At 39.1% G+C, this 22,881-nt stretch overlaps 1 protein-coding gene across 10 annotated transcripts in view; it reads left to right on the forward strand.

Annotated features, from left to right (window-relative positions):
* Window positions 1-22,881, forward strand: part of hdac5 (histone deacetylase 5) — a 95,302-nt gene that overhangs the window by 49,698 nt on the left and 22,723 nt on the right. For 9 of the 10 annotated variants that reach the window (XM_037978542.1, XM_037978541.1, XM_037978544.1 and 6 more), the window contains 20 exons: window positions 240-373; window positions 1,357-1,488; window positions 2,142-2,251; window positions 3,510-3,626; window positions 4,150-4,261; window positions 6,272-6,382; window positions 6,476-6,669; window positions 6,749-6,864; window positions 6,953-7,148; window positions 14,148-14,262; window positions 16,812-16,945; window positions 17,037-17,157; window positions 18,338-18,387; window positions 18,478-18,585; window positions 18,658-18,713; window positions 18,799-18,886; window positions 19,888-20,007; window positions 20,995-21,092; window positions 22,262-22,380; window positions 22,460-22,593. In XM_037978542.1, coding sequence (XP_037834470.1) covers window positions 240-373; window positions 1,357-1,488; window positions 2,142-2,251; window positions 3,510-3,626; window positions 4,150-4,261; window positions 6,272-6,382; window positions 6,476-6,669; window positions 6,749-6,864; window positions 6,953-7,148; window positions 14,148-14,262; window positions 16,812-16,945; window positions 17,037-17,157; window positions 18,338-18,387; window positions 18,478-18,585; window positions 18,658-18,713; window positions 18,799-18,886; window positions 19,888-20,007; window positions 20,995-21,092; window positions 22,262-22,380; window positions 22,460-22,593 — 2,365 coding nt within the window. The remainder of the gene's footprint in view (window positions 1-239; window positions 374-1,356; window positions 1,489-2,141; window positions 2,252-3,509; window positions 3,627-4,149; window positions 4,262-6,271; window positions 6,383-6,475; window positions 6,670-6,748; window positions 6,865-6,952; window positions 7,149-14,147; window positions 14,263-16,811; window positions 16,946-17,036; window positions 17,158-18,337; window positions 18,388-18,477; window positions 18,586-18,657; window positions 18,714-18,798; window positions 18,887-19,887; window positions 20,008-20,994; window positions 21,093-22,261; window positions 22,381-22,459; window positions 22,594-22,881) is intronic. The other variant, XM_037978543.1, reaches the window with a different exon arrangement.

Raw genomic sequence — 22,881 nt, forward strand, 5'->3', positions numbered from 1 at the left:
ATATGTATGTATATATATATATATATATATATACATACATATGTATGTCTGTCAATGGTTTGAACAGAATCGCTCATTTATTTGATATTTAGTGTTTTCAGAAACTTTAGCATGAGTCCATGATGCAGCCAGTAAATGAAAGTCATTTTATAAACAGGATGAAGGCTACAGAAAGGATGTTGGTAGAAAATGACTTTAAGGTATTAATCTCTGTCTACTGTGTGTGCTTTTGTCTGTAGGGGGGCCCAGCACACCTTCCTGGAGCAGAGCTCTCCCCCTCAGAGTAACACCCCTGGAACCCCTCCCTCCTATAAACTGCCCCCCCTGTTAGGGAACTACGAGGGCAAAGATGATTTTCCCCTCCGAAAAACAGGTGGGAAAGAGTTACGTGGTGAAATTAACATTGAAAACATTAAAAATGTCATAAAAAAGCTAATGTGATTAGCATCATGTTTATCACTACAAATTCATGCACAAATCAAACATTTCAGTCATAACTTAAACTATTACAGACAAATATTCTTCAAGTTTCAGCAAAGAAAGAGGAAAAGATGTGAAATAGAGTTTTACTACAATGTTTCTACTACAAGAAGTTATGGTAACTCAATTGGGACAAACTGCACCAGGCAGCAACGACTCTGCTGACTCTCTTAAAGTGGCAGCACAGATTATTTTAACAAGGTCAATTTCTGACATTTGAAAATCAGTTCAGAATCATCCATGTCTGCCAATGCAATGTGTCTAAAAATAGATTTTACCCAGCAGCAGCTAGCTGGAACATGTCCAGTATGGCCTGTGGTCCCTTCCTGCAGGAATCTCCTAAGATTTCTTCCGAAGTAATTGTGTCATGAGAAATATTGGAGATGCAAAGGTTTAAATATTAGCATTTCAATGAACCGCTGTGAAATGTTGAAGATGGGGGTTTTAAGACAGCAGTGATCAACTTTGGGAATGTGTCTCCTTAGACTGGCTACTGTTTGCTCGACAATACAGCCTGAATGGACCCACTTAAAAACAGATCTTACCTTTCTGAAACAACTCCAATCTGAAAAATTTCATAGCTGTTCATGCAAACTGTTTTATAAACATCTACAGCATTGTCAGTTTGGCATTATACATTTATTTTGGCATAATTACCACTAGGACTCACTGCTACACTTGTAAAAAACAGAATTGTGTGTAAATAAAGATGAAATGAGAAGCTGACAAAGGGAAATGCAAATAATGGATACTAATCATGGTTCTAAATGTCTGAATAAAACTGTGAGGAGCATTTGTTAATGTGACCACAGCCTGAATGAGTCTCCATGCAGGTCATGTGATAAGTTTTCCTGCCTCTCTCTCTGACCCATTCAGTCTCAGAGCCCAACCTGAAGGTGCGCTCTCGGTTGAAGCAGAAGGTGGCGGAGAGGCGCAGCTCGCCGCTGCTCCGCAGGAAAGATGGAACTGTCATCAGCACATTCAAGAAACGAGCCATTGAGATATCAGGTAAACACACTTTTTTATTATTTTTAACACCTGCCTCTGAAAGGCTTTTGTGTCTGCTTGTGTCTCTTTTCTTTTCTGTTAGGAGCTGCTACAGTGTCTGTAGCTGTGGCTTACAGCTATCACCCACCACTGAAAGGGGAATGTAGAGCGATAAAGTTTTTTCCTGTGTCTTTGTGTGTTGGTCTGTTAGCAAAATATCTCATGGATGACTAGATGGATTTTAATGAAACTCTCAGAAAGTGATAATTAGATGTACATCTTCAACTGATTAACCTTTAGAGTCAGCTTGATGAAAGATGGCTGTCATAGCTTATCTACCTTTGCAAACACAGAAATGGCAATAACCCAATCAGTTTTACTGATATTAAACTTAAATTTGGTTTGATTGTAGCTGAAAGTCATCCCCAAAACACACTTTAAGCACTAACTGATCACACATAATGTTATTTTCAAGGTTTTACTAAAACTCGTCAACTCTCATTTGTTGTCATAAGATTATCTAATGGCATGAATGGTGGGAGATGATAGATGGAAATGCTAGGTCTTTAATTCTGAGAGGACTGAAGGTGTGTGGATTCAGCCTGAGCAGGTTCTCTGATATCACATTTAAAATGATTTCTTTTGAACTCTTTTTCTTCGTTTCTCTCTCCCAGTTTCCTCTCTCTGTAACAGCGCTCCAGGTTCTGGTCCTAGCAGTCCTAATAGTTCCAATACGGCCATCGCCAACGGCAACACAGGTTCGGTCCCCAACATACAGACTGAGGTATAGAATAACTTCTGCTGATTTCCAAATTGTTCAAATCATTTCTTCATCCTGAACACAAAGTTCAAGTCTGCCCCATACAGGTCACTTTTGTCCAGGTCGAGAGAAGCGTTCAGAGCTCAAATAGGAAATGAAAAATAATTATAACAACAATAACAATAAGGCTAAAAATCATTTTAAGACAGGTGTCACCTTTTTTATTTTAGGTGTATTTAAAACTGAACACATTAAACTTGTTTGTTCAAAGTTTCTACAGAACCTTCATAAGAACAGAGATTAAAAGTATTTATATAATAAATTAATATTAAATGATCATAGAAGAAAACCAGTCTGCTTATATCAACCTTTTGTCTCACAGTTACACAGATTGTGCTCCCTCCATTTGTCCTGCAGTACTGTGCAAATGTTTTCAGCTATGGTTCCTTTCTTTGTGTTTTGTTTACAAGTTGCCAACGTTTCCTGTCATTGTTTGAAGTGGTCTTAATCATTAGTTGTTGAGGCTGTCTAAGGTCTTTCTGAGTTCATTCTTTGGACTTGGCTGCTCCTTCACTCAATTTTTAAAATGAGTTTTAATTTTTTTCCTAACAGTATTTAATGAATAGTTTAAGCTTTAAAACTAACAAAACTCAACCATTTACCAGTGTTGTTGAAACATGATAGAAAACTTGGCACAGAACCAGTTTTAAGATTGTGGAAAAGACAGAAAATGTCATTTTTCTTCATCAGTCGGGTTCCTACTTTTTCATACTTTCATTGCATCAGTTTTTCTGGGTGGAAGTCCCCTTTCCTTCATCTGGTCTCTCACTCACAAACATTGAATACTGTTGTTTTTCTGTCTTTTATTGTGCATTTCCTGTTTTGGAGTCTCATTGCCTTCTGTTTTTGACCCAGATGTTTTCATGTCTTCCTGTATGTTTCCTTTCTACAATCATTTAATTTTTCTTAATACTTCCTTCAGGTTTTTAAACCTAGCTGATGGGAACAACCAACATACTTTCCTATTCAGTGTTTATTAGACCTTTAGAAGGAGTTTTAAAGTATGTTCCATTGTTTTGGCTGACAGCTCTCTTGTCATTTTATACATAAATATTAATATAAAAGGACACAATATTCTGCTGTTAATTAAGGAGTTTTCTATTATTCCTTTTTTACATAATAAAAATATCTAAATAAAACAAATCCATGTTTTAATGTGATTGTATCAGTATAAAACAAGTGTGTAATTGAAGGCAGTGTTGATATCTCTGTTTGTCTACAGTTGAGATCTCTCCATCAGACCCTGGGGACTGATGGGGCATTGAGTCCTCTGAGTCTCTACACTTCACCCTCTCTGCCCAACATCTCTCTGGGCCTCCCTGCCAACACGCACATCACGGTGAGTCAAACTCTTAACGTTTATCTTCACAGGTTTATACTCGCACTCTGCAGCCTCCACTTCTACAGACAGGTCTCCTACAGATGGGAATTTTTTTTTTTTAAGTAAATAAGAAAATTTTGTCCGCAACTGTTCACTGTCAAATAAATTTTTCATCGACGTTTTTTTGAGCAGTGTTCAATTCAGGTTTGTCAAGGTAAAGTTTAGAGTTCACAAAAAAAAAAGAACATCACTTATGAACATGCTTATTTGAACACATTTGTATAAAACACTGATTTTGGCTAACATAAAAATGCAATTCGCACCGAGGTAGACCCAGAACTTGCTCGAGGGATTATGTATCCTCTCTGGCTTGGGAATGGCTTGGGATCCCCAGGAGGAGCTGCAGAGTGTCGCTGGGTAGAGGGATGTCTGGTTTATCTCCTGGATCTGTTGCCTCTGCCACCCAACTATAGATAAGTGGCAGAAGATGGATAAATGGATAAAAAATAAAATGAGATAAATGTCTGTACCCCTTCTCCAGCCTCCACAGAAGCAGACAACCCAGCAAGAGGCCGAACGTCAAGCCATCCAGTCCTTGAGAGGGGGCGGAGCTCTAACAGGAAAGTTTCTGTCCACGTCGTCCCTGCCAGCAGGTTAGTGCTACAGACATCTCTTAGATCTGTTGCCATATTAAAATATTTATAAACCTGTGTGTTAGAAGACCCTTTCTGTATGTAGGGATTGCTGACTATTTTGATCAATTTTATTTATGAAGCACTTTTTAATCTCAAATCTATTTAAAATACTGCAAGAACATCAAGCAAAGAACACCAAAAATATAAATGGTGAAGACTAATTCATAATTAACTAGAAACATTTTGCAGAAATGTTGAAGAGCCCCAAAGCAGCTACTTTCATCAATTTTCTTCTGAAAAGCCAAAAAGTAAATTATGTATCTGTTTTTATGCACAGTCTGTATTGTATATTCACAACAAATGTTTTGTGTTTGCATTTCAAAAATGGCCTAAAAATTGACTTAGAGATCTAAAATGTTGAGTCTGGAAAAGTCTGGAAGTTTGAACTGGAAATTGTGTAGAAACCCTTCATCCAGAATTGACATCTTCAAAAGAGACCTTTAACACTGGATGAAGACCCTGTGGTGACAAAAATCAACCAGAACGTGGACAGTCTTTACAGCAGAGATCTTCAGGGGCATATTAAGGACACAGTATGCTCCTCAATATGTATGATAGCGTGGTTGGTCCATGATGGCTTTGAACATGCTTCTGTAGTGAGGTTGGGGTGGTTTAGCTTCATGGTGGCAATGCATCAAGGTCCTGGGTGGAGAGTGAGTGCAGTTTTACTTATATGCCAAGAATTTAAAGCAGGACTGGCCACAGTGGCCTCATGCTAAAGCTACGAACCCATGAGGCCAACATTGAGCTGGCAGAGCTCCAGTCAAGTTACTGCAACTCTCTTGGTGGCGCAGCAGATATGCAACAAGTCCTGCTGTTAGACTCAATACAACCAATAGCACCACACCATGCTTTCACCATGCTTCAACAACCAGTCTAGGCACCACTGCTGCTCAGCCATCGTTTATTCTCCGTTTGGACACAAAGCAAGACGGACTTATTTTCATCATGATCGGGCCTTCTGGTCGAGAAAGGAGGAAGGAAGAACGGTGAATGTGTTCTATGTGCACAACAGAGAACTCCTTCACCTGCATCCTCTCATCCTGCTGATGGTGTTTCTTCCTCTACAAGAAAGTTGAAACTGATATTGGAGGTACAGAAACCCTAATATTTATATAACCCCAATTAAGAATAAGTTGGGATATTGTGTAAAATGTCATTAAAAACAGAATGCAATGATTTGCAAAACCCGCATTTTATTTGTAGTGGAAAATAGTAAACACAACCAATGTTTAAACTAAGAAATTGTACGATTTAAAAAATTAAAAAAGTTTCAGTTGAATTTTATGGCAGCAACACATCTCAATAAAGTGGACAGGGCTATGTTTCCTGCTATGAAGCATCCCCTCTTCTATTAACAACAGTCTGTAAACGTCTAGGAACTGAAGAGTTTTTCTGAGAGCAGAATAGTTTCCACTTTCCTTTAGTCCATTTTAAATGAGCTTTGGTCCAGAGAAAACGTCTGCATTTCTGAATGGTATTCACATAGGACTTCTTCTTTGCTTGATAGCACTTTAACCACCATCTGTGGATGGCACAGTGAACTGTGTTTACTGACAGTGATTTGTGGAAGTGTTCCTGAGTCCATGCAGAGATGTCCAGAACAGAATCAGATGTGCTTTCAATGCAGTGGCCCCTGAGGGCCCAAAGATCACAGGCATTCAATATAGACTTTCATCCTCGTTCTTTGAGCTCAGAGATTTCTCCAGAGTCTTGAAATCTTTTGATGATATTATGAACTGTAGTTGACAGGATATTCATATTTTTCCATGTTTTCCAGTCAGGAACATTATTCTGACATTATTTCATGAACAGTGTAGGGGAGGGTCATAATCCAGTGTGAGGGAGGTCAAACTGATTAGCTTCTTCTGGCTTTATAAAAATATAGAGCTGTGTGTCATCTGCATAAAGAAACAACAGTAAAATGAAAGTTTGATTCGAAACAAGTGATTAAATGTTTGTTTTCAGGTGCAACACATGATGTGGAAACCCCACCCCAAACCTCTCATTCAGCCCATTCCTCATTGTTACAACATGTACTCCTACTGGAGCAAGCCAGACAACAAACCGCTATGCTAGGTGGAACAAACACACCCACACACAAACTCCTGGATGTGTCACACACCTGTAGAATCCACGTTCACTCTGTTGGTTCTGTGCCTCCCCATTCAGTCCCCATGTACAATCAATCACCGCTGGTCACAGCAGAGAGGGGCGTCAACACTGGCATGCGGCCCTTCAACAAGCTGCCTCGCCATCGACCGCTGGCCCGCACACAGAGCGCACCTTTACCCCAGTCCCCCCAGGCCCTGCAGCAGCTGGTGGTCCAGCAGCAGCACCAGCACTTCCTGGAGAAACATTACAAAGTACACATGTTCACTCCCAGCACACACACATACACTGACAAGCACATGTTAGCAAACTAACACCAAGTTGTGTATTTAGATGCTGTCAAAGGGGGCAGATCTCCCCAGACCACCACCTACCCACCCAGAGGAGATTGAGGAGGAGCTAACAGAGACCAGTGACATGCAGGAGGATGAGGGGCTGGGTCTTAACAGGTGCAGAATTCCTGAAAACTGATCATTTTTTAAATTTCCATATTAAACTTTGCATCCCTACAAACAGGTGTCCTTTTTCTTCATTCAGACTTCAGAAGGAGGGATCTGACGACAGCACGCATTCGTCTGAGCAGCTCAGCTTGCACGTAAAGGGGGAGGAGGAACACAGGAGCATGCACATCAAAGGGGAAAGCACAGAGAGCGAGCTGGATGAGGAAGACGAGGACGACGATGTTATCCAGCTGAGGGAGAGTGAGGAAGAGGAGAGGGGGAGCTACATTCAGGTTTGTGTATGAAAGCAAGTTTTCACTGCAGATTCCAAGCATTAAAAACCTATATGTGTCTCTGAGTCAGTTTTAGGTTGAACCAAGTGCACTAGTTCTGGTTTTGTGGGCCAATAATGATTTCCAATTTTTGTATAGCTCCACTTTACTGATACCAATTTTGAATGATTCTGATTTCTCTCAAAGAACTATAATTAATAGAATACTACACATATATGAATTTCTAATTAAATTAAAAATTGTTATTCTGTTGCATCATTCAGTTTGATCGTGCTGTGGTATGGACACTGGGATTCAGTTTGTTTAAAGTGTCCAATGTTAAAAATGGATTAAACTGCTGAGTAACAAACCGACAGACAGTTGCTGCTAAACACAATCTTAATGATCATTTGGCTGCTTAAACATGAGATTTTTACTTGTAAAGCAGATGATGGCTATTAAAGTTACACAATACAGAATGTACTGTATGTTAGTCAGACAGCGAGCACCTGGTTGTTGTGTCTTGGCTCCTGAGGCTTGGTCGGGCGAAGTCTGAATAAAAGACAAGATGCCATTTCCACATAGGCCCAGTTGGGCTCACTTCCACTCACAGCTTGTATCTGGAAGCCAACTCCTCTCCAAGAGTTGGCTTCTTTCCTACTCTGGAATTCATTTTTTTATCGGTGAGAATGAAAGTGCCCTGCCATTATACCCCTCAGGAAGGAGATGAGTGCCACCAGTTGTGGTGAAGAAAGAGTTGAGTCGAAAGCCAAAGCTCTTGATTCACTGGTCTGTCTGTCTGTCTGTCTGTCTTCCAGCCGTAATCTAAGGTCATGGACCGAAAGAACAAGATCCAGATACAAGCAACCTTAGAGATAGGGTGAAGAGCTCCGTCATGCGGGGAGAGCTCAGATTAGAGCTGCTGCTGCTTTTCATTGAAAGGAGTCAGTTGAGATGGTTTGGGCATATGATTAGGATGCCTCCCTTTGGAGGTTTTCTGAGCATGTCTCACTGGGAGGATAACCCAGGGCAGACCCAGAACATGCTGGAAGGATCATATGGCCTCTTTAACCTGGTAACACCTTGGGATCCCCCGGGTGGAGCTGAAGAGTGCTGCTGGAATATCGGGGTTTCTCTCCTGGACCTGTTGCCTCTGCGACCTGACCATAGATAAGCAGTAGAAGATTGATTGATGGATGGATAAATTGACTGGCTAAATTGCAAATTTGTCTATCCGGTCATAAAAAAATGATTAAAGTATAAAATCTTTTCTTCAAAAATATTAGTAGTTCCCTGAACTTTTTCTTTTTATCACTGAAAATCTACAAATAATCTCCTCCAGATTATCAAACAGAGAAATTTGTAAAAAAAAAAAAAAAAAAAAAAAAAAATAAATGATGCCAAAAATTTAGAGGATTAAAAAAGGCACTTCAATCTGATACATTAGATTTCATTACAGAGCACCACATCACAGGATTTTTTTTTCTCTAAAAAATATATTTCTATAATAAACTGCAACTTTGTTGAAAGTATTTAAAAACAGAAANTTTTCTTCAAAAATATTAGTAGTTCCCTGAACTTTTTCTTTTTATCACTGAAAATCTACAAATAATCTCCTCCAGATTATCAAACAGAGAAATTTGAAAAAAAAAAAAAAAAAAAAAATTACAGTAGATATGCAGATTATAGCTTCTTAAAGTTTTTATCTTTTTTGTGCACACCTCATTACATTACAGAGCACCACATCACAGGATTTTTTTTTCTCTAAAAAATATATTTCTATAATAAACTGCAACTTTGTTGAAAGTATTTAAAAACAGAAAACAAAATTCCTACTGAAAGTTCCTACTACAAGTATAAATTGTATAAAAAGACATTAAATCAGACTAAACTTTCCCTGTTTTAGGTCAGTTAGGATTCCCAAATATTTTCTATTTGCTAAATGCTCGAATAATGAGAGAGAATTTTTTTTGAAATTTCTTTAAGGTTACAAGTTTGCATACACTAATATTACTATGCTAAACAAATAAACGAGTTAAATGGAAGCAGATCTGTGGATGTTTTAAGGCAGACTTCAAACACTGCTTCTTTGTGTGACATCATGGGAAAATCAAAAGAAATCAGCCAAGATAGCAGATAGCAGGAAAAGAACTGTGAGCCTCCATTCATCCTTGGGTACAATTTCCAGTATGAACACCATGGGAATGTCCTGCCATTATACCCCTCATGAAGGAGATGAGTTCCATTTTCCTGAGATGAACGTGTTTTGGTGCAAAATGTGTGCATCAACCCCAAACCAAAAGCAAAAGACCCTGTGAAGATGCCTCTGAAGCTGGTCAGAGAGTCATTATCCACAGTGGAACGAGTCCTGAACCAACATGAGCTGAAAGACCACTCAACGAGGAAGAAGCCATTACTCCTAAAGCAACATAAAGAAGCCAGATTACAGTTTGTAAATGCACAAAGGCCCTGTGGTCTGATGAAACTAAAATTGAACTGTTTGGCCATGATCGCCATTGTTTGGAGGAAAAAGGAGGAAGCTTGGACCGTCCGGACTGTGAAGTACGGGGTGGCAGCATCATGTTGTGGGGGTGTTTTGCTGCAGGAGGGACTGGTGTACTTCACAAAATAGATGTTGTCATCTATTTTGCTTAAGGACAACAGAGTCAATGTTTTGGAGTGGTCATCACAAATTCCTGATCTCAATCCCATAAAAAATTTGTGGGCAGAGCTGAAAAGGTGTGTGTGAGCAAGGAGGGCTACAAACCTGATTCAGGAGGAATGGGACAAAATTGCAGCAAGGTTCTGTGCCTTCTTATCCTTTTTACTTTATTTATAAACACCTTACACATACAGCTAACTTAACTTTTCCTTACTCAGTGAAAACTTTCCCACTGAGCCGTGCTGAGCAACATAGCAGCTTACCTGTGGTGTGATCACTGACTGAAAACTATCAGATTTTTGAGTGTTTGACCGGCCAATTGCCAATTAAGGCTGGTCAAGCTGAAACCCAGTGCATTCAGTTTTTTAAATACATTTCAAATTCTAATTTTAATAGTTTAAGTATTAATCTCACAATTAGATTAGATAAAAAAACAATAAATGAGTGGAAACAGTAAAGTTAAAGTGAGGAAGTGTACGGCAGGTGGAAAATGCTGCTTTAAAACACCAGGTGAGCCTTAAATTCAGGGCATAACAACCACGCATTATCCCACAGAGAGATGAATCACTCAACTGCATCATGGAGTGATTTCTTGAATTTTTTTTTTTTTTTTTTCCTGCCTCAGAGTTTGTGCCACTGCAGCAGTTGTTGTTCTAAAGCTACAGTATCTGACTCATCCCTGTTGATAGTTGTCCTCCTACTTTGGTCCAAACCTGAGAAGTTGTTGTTGTATAAAAAATACCTTCCAGGATTTTGTCTTATTATGGTCTGTTAGTTTTCCTCAGCTAAAAGAACAATTTTACTTTTTGAAAGTTTAACAGAGCATTATAGTTTCAGTCGCTGAATGGGTGACTCATGCTGTGTGATACTGTGGTAACTCTGCAGGGTTTGTGCTTTTGGATTGTACAAAGCACTGCTGACGTACTCAGACTGAATACAAATCTTTTGTTAATGCTGAAATTACATTTACTCCCTTTTTTAGTCTAATTATTTCAAACATTGATTCGAGTCAGATTGATGTGTTGTGTATGTGTGTGTAAAAGGAAGGGGCGGGGGGGGGGGGATGTCTCTCAGAAATTTGTTGTTTAGTAAAGAGGTGCTGAAAAAAACAAAAAACTGCTTTTCAAGAGTCTTATTCCTATATTATCAACGTGACTGCAGATGAAATTCATTCAGGTTCATCTGAAGCAGTAATTAGTATTTACTGACCTAGTTCTGATGATTTATAACATTCTTCATGAACTCAGGTTTTCCTTTTCAGCTTAAGCTTTAAAACAACATTTCTTCATATTTTGCTAAAAATACCTGAACCACTTAAAGGAATAGTTTGGACATTTTGAAGTTGATTTTGATGAATGAGGATGCTAGGCTATGTTCACACTGCAGGTAAAAGTGGCTCAAATCCTTTATTATTATTATTATTATTATTATTGTTGTTGTTGTTGTTGTTTTTATTATTGTTAGCATTATTATTAACAACAGTTTGAATGCAACAGATCCTATTTTTTGTCCTTTTTCAAATCTGACCGAGGTTCCTTTCATGTGGTACTAAATCAAATACATATCCAGTGTTTTTCAAAGCAACCACAGTCTGAGTACTCATGTTGCATTTAATCCAACTTTTACATTATTAAAGTAGAGATAAGAGGATCAGTCCAAATATTGATAATATTGATACTAATGTCTTAGAATTTAAAACTTGAACTCTGCATGTCTTCAGCTACAGAATATAAGTCCAGTTACTTGTCTAATTTATTCATTGTTTTACTCTTTAGATTTGCCATGTTCTGGATGACTGATAATCTACACCAACATATGCTACCAACGTTGCTGTCGGATCATATTAATACTAGCGTGATGGGGTCGATACTTGAGTTTACTTTGACTTTTAATTATGTCACTCCCATTCCAGAAGTGCAATTCTGCACCTGAGTAGATGGGAAGTGGCAAGATTAAATGTAAACACTGCATGAAACAAGCATGAGAGATAATAATTTTGTTGGCTCTTCTTTCACAGCAACTTCAGAACTGATACACACATGCTAACATGTAGCTTCCATATTTACTTCCATAAACATAGCGTGCTGGATGTGACGTCATGTCTTTTGTGCATGCAGGTCACTTCAGGGCCGTTTGTTTTTTGTCACAAATCTCCTCTGACACTCCTCTCCATCCTCTCCATCCTCTCCACCCTGCTGTGCTCTCTCCTTCACCTCTTATGTTCTGCTTGTTGCTTTGGATGTTTGGAACAGGTACTCCTTCAGTACCTCTACTCCCTGTATCTTCACTCTTCCATCTGTCTCCCTCTCATTCGCACTCATGGATTCTGTCTTACTTTTGCCGACTTTCATTCCTCTTTCATTTCCACTCAAATAAGAGTAATTGTAATAGACCAAAAGCACTTTCATAACTGTTTAGGAAATTAGATATTCTGCATAAAAATGATTTTTGTTTTGACTTTGTTCAGATTAGGAAAGTTTATCACTGAGACAGTTCTGCAAGGCTTTAACAGCAGTATGACTGATAGCTGGAACACAGAGATAAATCTGAAGATAATCAGCAAAATGAGATATGCTTTCTTAAGATCGACCCTAGTGGAAGCATGCACAATAAATAGAATTGGGCCAAAGATGGGCCTTTGAGGTACCCCACAATAAAGAGGGGACATAATTGAAGAATACTTCTCTAACTGGACAGAGAAACTACTGTGAGATAAATATGAGTGGAACCACAGAAAGGTTGTGCCTTTAATCCCAACACATGAGTCCAGAAACTAGAATGCTGTGATTCACTGTATCAAAAGCTGCAGTTGAATCCAGCCACACCAAGACAGCAGAATTACCTGAGTCATCAATTACAAGCTGTTCAGTGCCATGGCATGCTTTAAAACTAGACTAAAATACTATTTGAATCAAAGTATGTCTGCAGTTGAGTCGCCACATTCATCCGTCCATTTTCTTTACCTGGGAGAGCTGGCGTCTGTCTTCAGCAGTCACTGTGGTAGAGGCGGGGGACATTCTGGATGGGTCTCCAGTCCATCACAGGGACACATAGAGACAAACAAGACACAAACATTCACTCTCACTCACACCTAGGGACAATTTAGAGTTACCAGTTAACCATAATATGCATGTTTTTGCTCTGTGGGAGGAAACCGGAGTACCTGGAGAAAACCCACGTTTGCACAGGGAGAACATGTAAACTCCACACAGAAAGACCTAGAGGCAAACCTGTGACCTTCTTGCTGTGATTCAACAGTGCTAACCATTGCTTACAGTGCCACCCAATAATTGGTTTTATGTTACAAAACATAAAACCAGCTGGACAGCTGTGGTGCAGCGGTACTGCAGCCATCATGGGACTGGAAAGTCGCAGGTTAGATTCCCCGCGATGCCCATATATTGCAATGTCCTTAAACAAGACACTTAATCCCTAACTGCTTTCCTGGTGCCTAAAAAGCTGCCCACTTCTTCACTTGTGTGTATCTCATATGTGTGATAAGTCAAATGTAGAGAACAAATTACCTTTATTTACCCAAATTTTCTTCATGGAAATACATTGAGAGCTTTTCAAGTTTTTCAGAAACATTGTTCTTCTTGAAATCTGGTTCTTAAAAACGTTTTAAGGCTCAAAGGTTATTGTTTTTGACTTAGGTTGTGTGTTTGGACTCATATTAAAGAGAAGCGAGACAATGAACCCTTTCAAACTTTGTGAACTTCAACCAAGAAACTCTCACACACACACACAATTGTTGACGCTGTAATGACATCACCAGCTAGTGACTCAACCACTGGACTTACGGCTCTGTATGCGTGTATGTGTGTATCCTGAAGTGTGCATCTTTGAGTGTCCACCCACGCATGATGAATCACCTAGATCGCAGCAGGGAGCACAGCAACACCCCCTATATATAACCACTTCAGAACATGTTTGTGGCTCTGTGTGTGTGTGTGTGAGAGAGAGAGAGAGAGAGAGAGAAAGAGAGAGAGAGAGAGAGAGACTGCAGTGCCCACAAACACACATACACACACATTGAGGGGGTTGGTGATGAGCTCAGTCAGGATGTAGTGGCAGCAGTTTTTCTCAATCAGTTTCAGTCTGTTCAATCAGCCAATGTGTTGTACTGCAGCCATTTTTATGAATGAAATTCTGTTTAGAATTAGAGTTCTGTGTGTGTGTCTGGTTCTTCTTTTTTTACATGCACACACACCCTCCTCATACTCAGTAATGAATGGGTTGATTTCTGAATCATCTTGCAGTGAATCATAACATTTTCTCTCTTTCTTACTCTCTGTGTCTCTTTCTCCCTCTCTCACTCTCTGTGTCTCTGCCTGTCTCTCTGTCTTTTTTCATCCCAGCAGTCTTTACAGCAGCTGGGTGTGTTCCAGTCCTCACTGACCCACAGACCTCTGGGAAGAGCCAAGTCCTTGCCTGCAGCCGGTGTCAATCCCATCAAACACCTCTTCACTACCGGTCAGTTTCACACCTAGTTTCTGATTGGAGAACTGTTTGATGGTGTCGGTCCACCTCCTGTAAGCCTCCATGCCTGTTGCCTAGCAACAGGCAGCTTAACATCTTGGGCTTGGTGATAGATCTCTGGGTTTATAAGGTTTGATTACGTTCTGGTTTATGCCCTCCCAGTTGTTAACTCTTTTTAATATTTAGGTTTAGAGAATTAATACCATCGGTAAGTTTTTTTTTAATGTATTAGGAAAAGTAATTCAAGTAATTAAAGGTCTAGCATTCCTTGTAGGAAGGCATATCGTTTTAGACTAAGATCGCCTTATGATGAGAAATGATAAAGTTGTAGCCATTTTGGTCAAACCTTGAAAATAAAATCATGGGCAATCTCCTGGAATATCACAATAAATCACACTTAGAGTATGTAATAGGGATGACTCTTGGCTACTACCACATCAAATTTTGGCTTTTTATATGTCCCTCTGAAGGTGGTCTGATAGTTTGAAAATGTTTTCAGTGGCAGTGAGACCAGAATTAAATACCAGATTTGAACAGGGTCTAATGCCATCCTAAAAAACAAACCTGCTTCTTTGTCCTAATTTTAACCCTTTAACAAACCCAAGAGGCTGAGGGAGGCCTGGGCCTCCTTTAAGTAAAGGAGTGTAGTGGTAATGACCAAAACGCCTGATGAACTCGAGGTCCACCACTGAAGATGGGTCCCCAAAATTCTAACAACAAACGCAAAGACACTTTGACCTCTAATAAATTTGATCATTTTAACTATCTTTACATTTTAACTGGGCTAATCTGAGAGGATGAGATGTTGATTGACATGTGCCAGCTTGTGTCTTTGACTCCAAACTGTTTTGATCATTGGACTGATTCTGGACTGATTCAAGGAGAACCATTGAGAACACATCTAATCCTAGCTAAAGGGTGTAGTTGTATTCATTGCTGAGGACAGCTCCAACAGCACTGAGCTCTTGACTCTTCTTCTGCTCCACAACAACTGAATGCCAGTTTAAGATTAGTTGAACCAAAATTCTTCACTGTTTTACACTTTTTGTTGTTATCAGGTCCTGGTGCTGGTTCTCTTAATGTACAGCAATTTGGTCAATCATGTGTTGTTTTTAAATGTGCTTTATAAATAAATTTGATTTGATTTTGATTTTGGTGCTGCTTAAGTAACTACTAACACATCAGTTAACCATCATCTACTCCAGTTTCCACAGGAGTTCAGGAAATATTCTCCACTGCAGTTTTGTTTCACTAGTTGCCATTTGGAGCCAAAATCATGATTTACTTATCTTTTTGTCTCTCAGTTTTTCAGTTTTACACAGTTCAGCTTCTGATGGTCTTTTAACTTGATATTTAACTTGTAAAAAGTTAAAATCTTCTTGGTACCACCAGTGATACTTGAACCACAGTTTGAGAGCAATTGGTCTAGATCAGGCCTATTCAACAAGAGGCCCACAGGGCGGATATGGCCCTTTTTAAAATTTCATCAACTCCCCACAGTTACCAGAATCTCAAACTGGTTGATCTGATTATGATGCTAAAAATGTGCAAAACATATTAGGGCTACTTCCCTACCATGAGAGTCATATTAAGCTAGTAGTAGTCGTCTACCTCTGATAAAGAGACAATCTTTTGCTGGGTGGGTAAACATGTGCACCTGTAAGCAGATGTCTGATTGGTTCATCCATCTGACCTTCAGAAGGCAGTAAGGCTGCAGGATGGACAGAAGACAGCAACAATAGTGTCATTATCTAAGCAAACTACAAGCAACCACATGTTTCTTTCAAGTCCAAAAAGGTAGAATGTTGGTTTAGAAATTTCAAAGGAATCATTGGATGTACATCTACAAACTAATTGACTTTTGTGGTTGTTCTGATTCAAGATGGCCACCATAGATAATACAACAATGGCTATAATTCAGTTTATTTTAAACATATTAAGCTAAAATTTGGTGTGGTAGTAGCTGAGATTACTTTATTCTGAGGCAAACAGTGAGAGACAGAATGATTTCTGTACTTAATGAAGTTGTTTGATGAAAAAGTTTGACAAATTATTGCTCATGGCCAATGAAACCCCCAGTAATTTTTATATATGACCCATTTGCAACTTAAGTTGAGTAGTCCTAGTCTAAATAAATAAGAGCACAGGAAGGTCAGAGAGAGCAAACAGTCCCAACAATATCATTCTTTATTGTTGCCTTGTCTTTCATTTAAAAAAACAAACTTGCTGATAAATTAACTCTAATAATTATTTAGCTTGATATTTTTAGAGCAAATATAATGTTCTGTTGCAAACTGGTTTCATTTTTTTTTATTATAAAATAAAAGTAGTACAATCCTGTGTTAGGGCAGTTGTGTGAAACTCCACATACAAATGTTAACTCAGAATTCTCTTGAACCTACTGACATCTGGTGGCTCTTGTACGGAATATCACCTTCCAGTGAATCGTTACAACGTGCGTCAACATCACTCTGCTCTGAACAAACCATACATCTGTACATAATGAAGACCCAAACAGCCTTTGTTCCCCTTGTTTTCTGCAGGGCTTGTTTATGACAGTCTGATGCTGAAACATCAGTGTGTTTGTGGCAATGCTCACATCCACCCAGAGCATGCTGGGAGAGTCCAAAGCATTTGGTCCAGACTGCAGGAGACGGGCCTGCTGAGCCGCTGTGAGGTACAAACACTGAAACGACTGGAACCAGAACCTTTGAGCTTCATGTGAAGGCCTTGTAAGATTAAGCGAGTGTCTGTCTCTTCATGAGCAGAGGATTCGTGGGCGGAAAGCGTCTTTGGATGAGATCCAGTCAGTCCATTCAGAGTTCCATACCCTGTTATACGGAACCAGCCCGCTCAACCGGCACAAGCTGGACCACAAGAAGCTTCTGGGTAAATGTCTCCTTCACTCTGTTATCTAAAAACCTGATTTGGATAATTTCATACAGTTTCAGTTTTTCTGTTCTCGTGTTTATGTCTGGTTCCTGTAAATGTTTATTCTTTCCTATTTCAAGGTTAGTGGAGAAGGACCACCTGTAGTCTGTTTCTAACCCCAAGATATAGCTTTTGTAAAATCCATATTTTGCCCAGCACAAAAGGCAAAAGGCAGGCAATGAAGTTTTTCTCTGTGTGTGAGATTAGATTTGTTAGCAAAGTATCTCATGAACCCTTGGACGGATTTTACTTAAACTTTTAGGAAATAATTCAATTTGGTTTATTTATATCTCCAAATCATGACAAAAGTCAGTCTTAGCCTAAAGCAGCATAACTAAGGGATAGCTCAGGAAACCCAAGCCAACCCTAACTATAGGATTTATCAAAAAGGAAAGCCTTAAGCCTAGTTTTAAAAGCAGACAGGGTGTCAGCCTCACAGACAGAAACTGGAAGTTGGTTCCATAAGAGAGGAGGCTGATAACTGAAAGCTCTGTCTCCTGTTCTACTTTTAGAAACTCTTGGAACCACAAGTAAACCTGCAGTTTGAGAGCGAAGTGCTCTATTAGTAAAATATGGAACAATCAAATCTTTAATATAAGATGGAGCTTGGCTGTTGAGAGCTTTGTATGTTAGAAGTAAGATTTCAAATTCTATTCTGAATTTTACAGGAATAATCACTGGATCTACATCTACAGCTGATTAGGTTTTGTAGTCAGCCTGATTCAAGATGGTTGCTATAGCTAATCAACCTTAGTGAAAACAAAATTGGTTATAATTCAGTAAATCTTACAGATATTGAGCTAAAATCTGATATGAAGAAGTTAAGAGTCATTCACAACACATACTCTGAGTGCTAAAAGATAGCGCATAATGCAATTTATAAGGTTTGACCAAAATGGCTACAGCTCCATCATTTCTCAACATACGGAGATGTTAGTCTAAAACTCTGGCATGAAATACAGCAGGTGATATGCATCCCTTAATTTTGTAAAGACCTTTAATTTTGTAAATGTTTTTCATTTTTTGTTTAATGAGTTGTGTTTTTGAATTTGTATTGTTGCTTCTGGTTTAAGTTTATGTTTTTTTTTAACTGTTTGCTTCATAAAAGCTGAAATCAGAGTTTCCTTGACTCTTTCAGGTCCAATCAGCCAGAAGATGTATGCTGTTCTTCCTTGTGGAGGCATCGGGGTGAGAGACACTTAAATTCACATGTCAGTGTTTTATGTAACCTGGATGAGAGCTTCAGCCCTGATTTGGAATCTGTGCTGCCCCCTGCAGGTGGACAGCGACACCGTATGGAACGAGATGCACTCGTCAGCTGCAGTCCGCATGGCGGTGGGCTCAGTCATCGAGCTAGCCTTCAAAGTGGCTGCAGGGGAGCTGAAGGTAACACTTGTGTTAAAAATGTTCATAAAGACCAATTTAATGTGATGACTGACTTCTGTGTCTTTCTGTCAGAATGGCTTTGCAGTGGTCCGTCCACCCGGTCACCATGCTGAGGAATCCACAGCCATGTCAGTAACAACACTGTTTTTAAAGAACGCCACATTAGTTCTCCACACTTGGGTTGTAACAGATTTTGGTGTGTGTGTTACACAGGGGTTTTTGTTTCTTCAACTCAGTAGCCATCACTGCAAAGCTGCTGCAGCAGAAACTTGGAGTTGGAAAGATCCTCATTGTGGACTGGGTGAGTCACACTAAAACACACACTGTATCTGTTAGTAAAATACCTTGTGAACCACTGGACAAATTCTTATTAAAGTTTTAGTAAATAACTATTGGATGTACATCTACAACATATTAACGTTTTGAATCTATTAACTTCATTCAAGATGGCTGTCACAGCCAACCAACATCATAAAACACTAAAAAGATACAGATACTGAGCTAAATTTTGGTGTTCTGGTAGCTGAGACAGATCCCCAATATTCTGAGTGCTAACAGACTGCACAAATTTTTTTTTGCCATTGACTATTTGGAGTCAACTTTTTTGTCTGTTAGCAAAATATCTCATGAACAACTGCACAGATTTTAAATGAAACTTTCAGGAAATGATCATTGGATGTACATTTACAACTGATTAACTTTTGGAGCCAACCCAATTCAAGTTGGCTGCCACAGCTAATTGCCATTGGCCAACATAAAAAGGACTACAACTCAGTCAGTTTTATAGATATTAAGCTAAAATTTGGTGTGGTAGTAGCTGAGAGTCATTGGCAGCACATACTCTTAGCATTAACACAACTTGCAGTACTACATAAGGTAATGCATAAAATTATTTTCAAGGTTTGACCAAAATTGCATCAACTTTGTAACTTCTCAACATAGAATGACAAGTGTATGCTAACAAACAAAGAGCTGTGAGCTCCCTTGGCTGAACAAGAAATTCCTGCTGTAATGTTGCAAAAGAAGATTCCTGACTAGCAAATACTCAGAGTCAGTACAGTGAAGTTTTATTTGCAGAGCAACCTCAGAATCAGTAGGAATACAGTCACAAGTACTGTTGTTGTGAAAGGTAATGGACACAGAAAATAAACAGCTGAACCCCTTGCTGTAGGCACAGAGCGACATTATAATACCAGACCTTTGTTTCAAACCAAATGTTGCACTGGTGAACAGATTAAAACATATTCCAGTGTTTTCATTGTATTTCACTGACCTTGTCTTTTAATAATACTGTCCTGGCAGGACATTCATCATGGCAATGGCACCCAACAGGCCTTCTACAATGATCCCAGCGTTCTCTACATCTCTCTCCATCGGTACGATGATGGAAACTTCTTCCCTGGTAGTGGAGCTCCTGAGGAGGTACACACACACACACACACACACACACACGCACACACTTTAACAACAACATGAGAAGAAATCACAAAAGTAGTAGTACTTTTAGTGACCTGCTGTAATAGTCTATTTTGATAGTATCAGTAAACCCTTGTTCCCATAATAAATAATATTTATCCATCTTAATGGGATTCCCTGGTTCTCCTCCTATCCTTGATTTGGTTTCTATGTGTTAGAAGTTACATTCTAAACCCCAAAGGATTCATTGTTTTTAATTCAGTTGGGTTAATCACAGTTGCCAGGGTTGTTTTCAGAAACTGCTAAAAATAAACAAATCTAAAGAATAGAAAACAGTTTTAAACACATTTGATTTACAAGGAGTAGTTGTGATTGCAGCATCTCTGAATTCCTGCACATTTCTGCATGTGTACCTCCTGGATGGCATTTTTGACAGCTTTATGCTACTCATGCTTACAACTAATGAAGTTTGCAAAAAATTTAGAACAGTCACAGAAAATGACATGTATGCAGAAAGCTGCAACTGGAGTATGTGATAAACTGTACCTATACATTGTGATGAACTGGGCTCATGTTCTTTGAGCTGCACTCTAATGAGCTGTGCCTGTGCTGTCTGATGAGCTTTCTAATATGAACATTCACATCATGTTTGTTCCACAACACCTACATAGATCCTTCTGTGAAGTGTCCGTGAGTGGGTGATGGAAAGGCTACATGAAAAACAGGTCTTCATGGGATAATTCAAGTTAAACATGTGTTTATTGCCTTTTTTGTTTCAAATAAATTAAATGGAAGAGAATAAAGGTCATCATCCTGTTTAAAAACAGCAAAATGGGTCTGGGACTGGGTTGCAATAAGGATTTCTTGAACCAAGATCAAGATAATATGTTTTGTTCATTTTTATACGAACACTAAAATAACCAAAGACTCTTTACAAAAAAAGAAATTTTCATTTTTAGTACTCTCTCTCTCTCTGTGTTTTGCTTTGGGCAGGTGGGCTCAGGTGCAGGTGTTGGTTTTAATGTGAACATAGCGTGGACTGGGGGAGTGGAGCCCCCTATGGGTGATGTGGAGTACCTCACTGCCTTCAGGTAAACCGCCTGCTGCTCTCTGATTACAAAGTGATTTTGCATTTAAACACACAATCCTACAAGCTGAAAACAAAACCTCATCAGATGAACGATGTCATCATTCAAAAAGTTAACGTGTGTAAAAATGACGTATTTTGTTTTCGTAAACTTGTGCTGCCATATTTTTATCTGAGGTTAGATTTGTATTTTTCATGCCTGTGTAGTAATTTTACATATTTTCACATTCAAACTAATGCTTTAGGTTCATTGCTACAAGCAGACTCTCACAATTCACTGCTTAGTACTAACTTATACACAGAAAAAGAAAGAATGGACCAGAACCATAACCAGCAGTCACTGTGTGAATAATCATGACTGGATTATTCAATTGTGAATAATTTAATGTGGAAGCATTTTGGTCTAAAGCCATGATTAGAAACAGTCATTTAAAGACACAGGCTTTTATATACAAACATATAAGAACTACCAGCCTTTCAGGAGTAAGACACCTAGGAAATAAAAACAAATGTGAGAAAAATCATCACAAAAACCAAACGATAGATGAATGGATGGATGGATGGATGGATGGATATTTCTGTTAGCAAAGTACAGTTTGTATCCAAAATGCTTTTCTTTTCAGCAAATATTTATCCCTATCACCTCATTTTTTATGTTGAGGAACCATTTCTAGTCCCTGAAACTTGTGGCTTAGAAGCAAATGTTCCATATATGGACAGTAAAGCTAACATTTATGCAATTTAAAATAAATATGTAAGTCAAAAAACTTTTTCTGTGAAAATGCAGTGTGAATTCTGAGTGCTGAAGAAACTGAAAGTAAATTGTTAAAGCTAAAGGAAGCAAAACACTGGCTAAAAATAGCCTAGGAAAACACCAGAGCCAGTAGCTAAATTAGATTTCAAAGAGAACATTGTTTCTGAAGGAATTGAGGAGATCTTAATTTATTTCTTAAAGGAAAAATTTTGTCAATAAAATTAATTATTCTGAAAAGTTACAAAAACTAAAAGTAACAGCACCCATCTCCTGAATGGCTAAAATATTACAAAGTACGCAGAAGAAGTTAGGTTGCAAAAGAACATACAGAAAAGTAAAATAAGTGTGAATGCCGACTCAGCAAAAATATGTTCTGAAGTTTTATTGTCTGTTGTGTTTTTATTTTTGTATGTGTGTAGGAGTGTGGTCATGCCCATCGCCCAACAGTTCAGTCCAGATGTGGTCCTGGTGTCTGCAGGTTTTGATGCAGTGGAGGGTCATCAGTCTCCCCTTGGGGGCTACAATGTCTCTGCCAAGTGTGAGTGAAATGTTTCTGCTGATCAGACAAAGACTGATTTGAATTTGCCTTTCTTACCTGTGACCAATTGTGTTGGCAGGTTTCGGCCAGCTGACACAGCTCCTGATGGCTCTGGCAGGTGGGCGGGTTGTAATGGCGCTTGAAGGCGGCCATGACCTCACTGCTATCTGTGACGCCTCGGAGGCATGCGTGTCTGCGCTGCTGGGAGACCTGGTGAGAGTCGGGACTGGCAGCTAGAGACACTTTTAGAAGTGGATAAGATTGGGCATGTTAAAGTGACAACAAACTGTTGATTGTGTTCTTTTTCTAACTTCGCTCGGTGTTTCACTATGGGAATCGCCTCAGCGTGACCAACTACGGAAGCTCCAATGACATCACGTCTGTCTGTGACAGACAGGTTGAGCCTTGATCGTGGCTCCACCCACCATCCAATATCACGGCCAACCTACCCCTCTCAACTCATTCTCGCTTTCTTCCCGTGAGATCTACATCTAAGCTCCC

This window comes from Kryptolebias marmoratus, linkage group LG12 (assembly GCF_001649575.2).
Source record: "Kryptolebias marmoratus isolate JLee-2015 linkage group LG12, ASM164957v2, whole genome shotgun sequence".
Classification (NCBI taxonomy): Eukaryota; Metazoa; Chordata; class Actinopteri; order Cyprinodontiformes; family Rivulidae; genus Kryptolebias; species Kryptolebias marmoratus.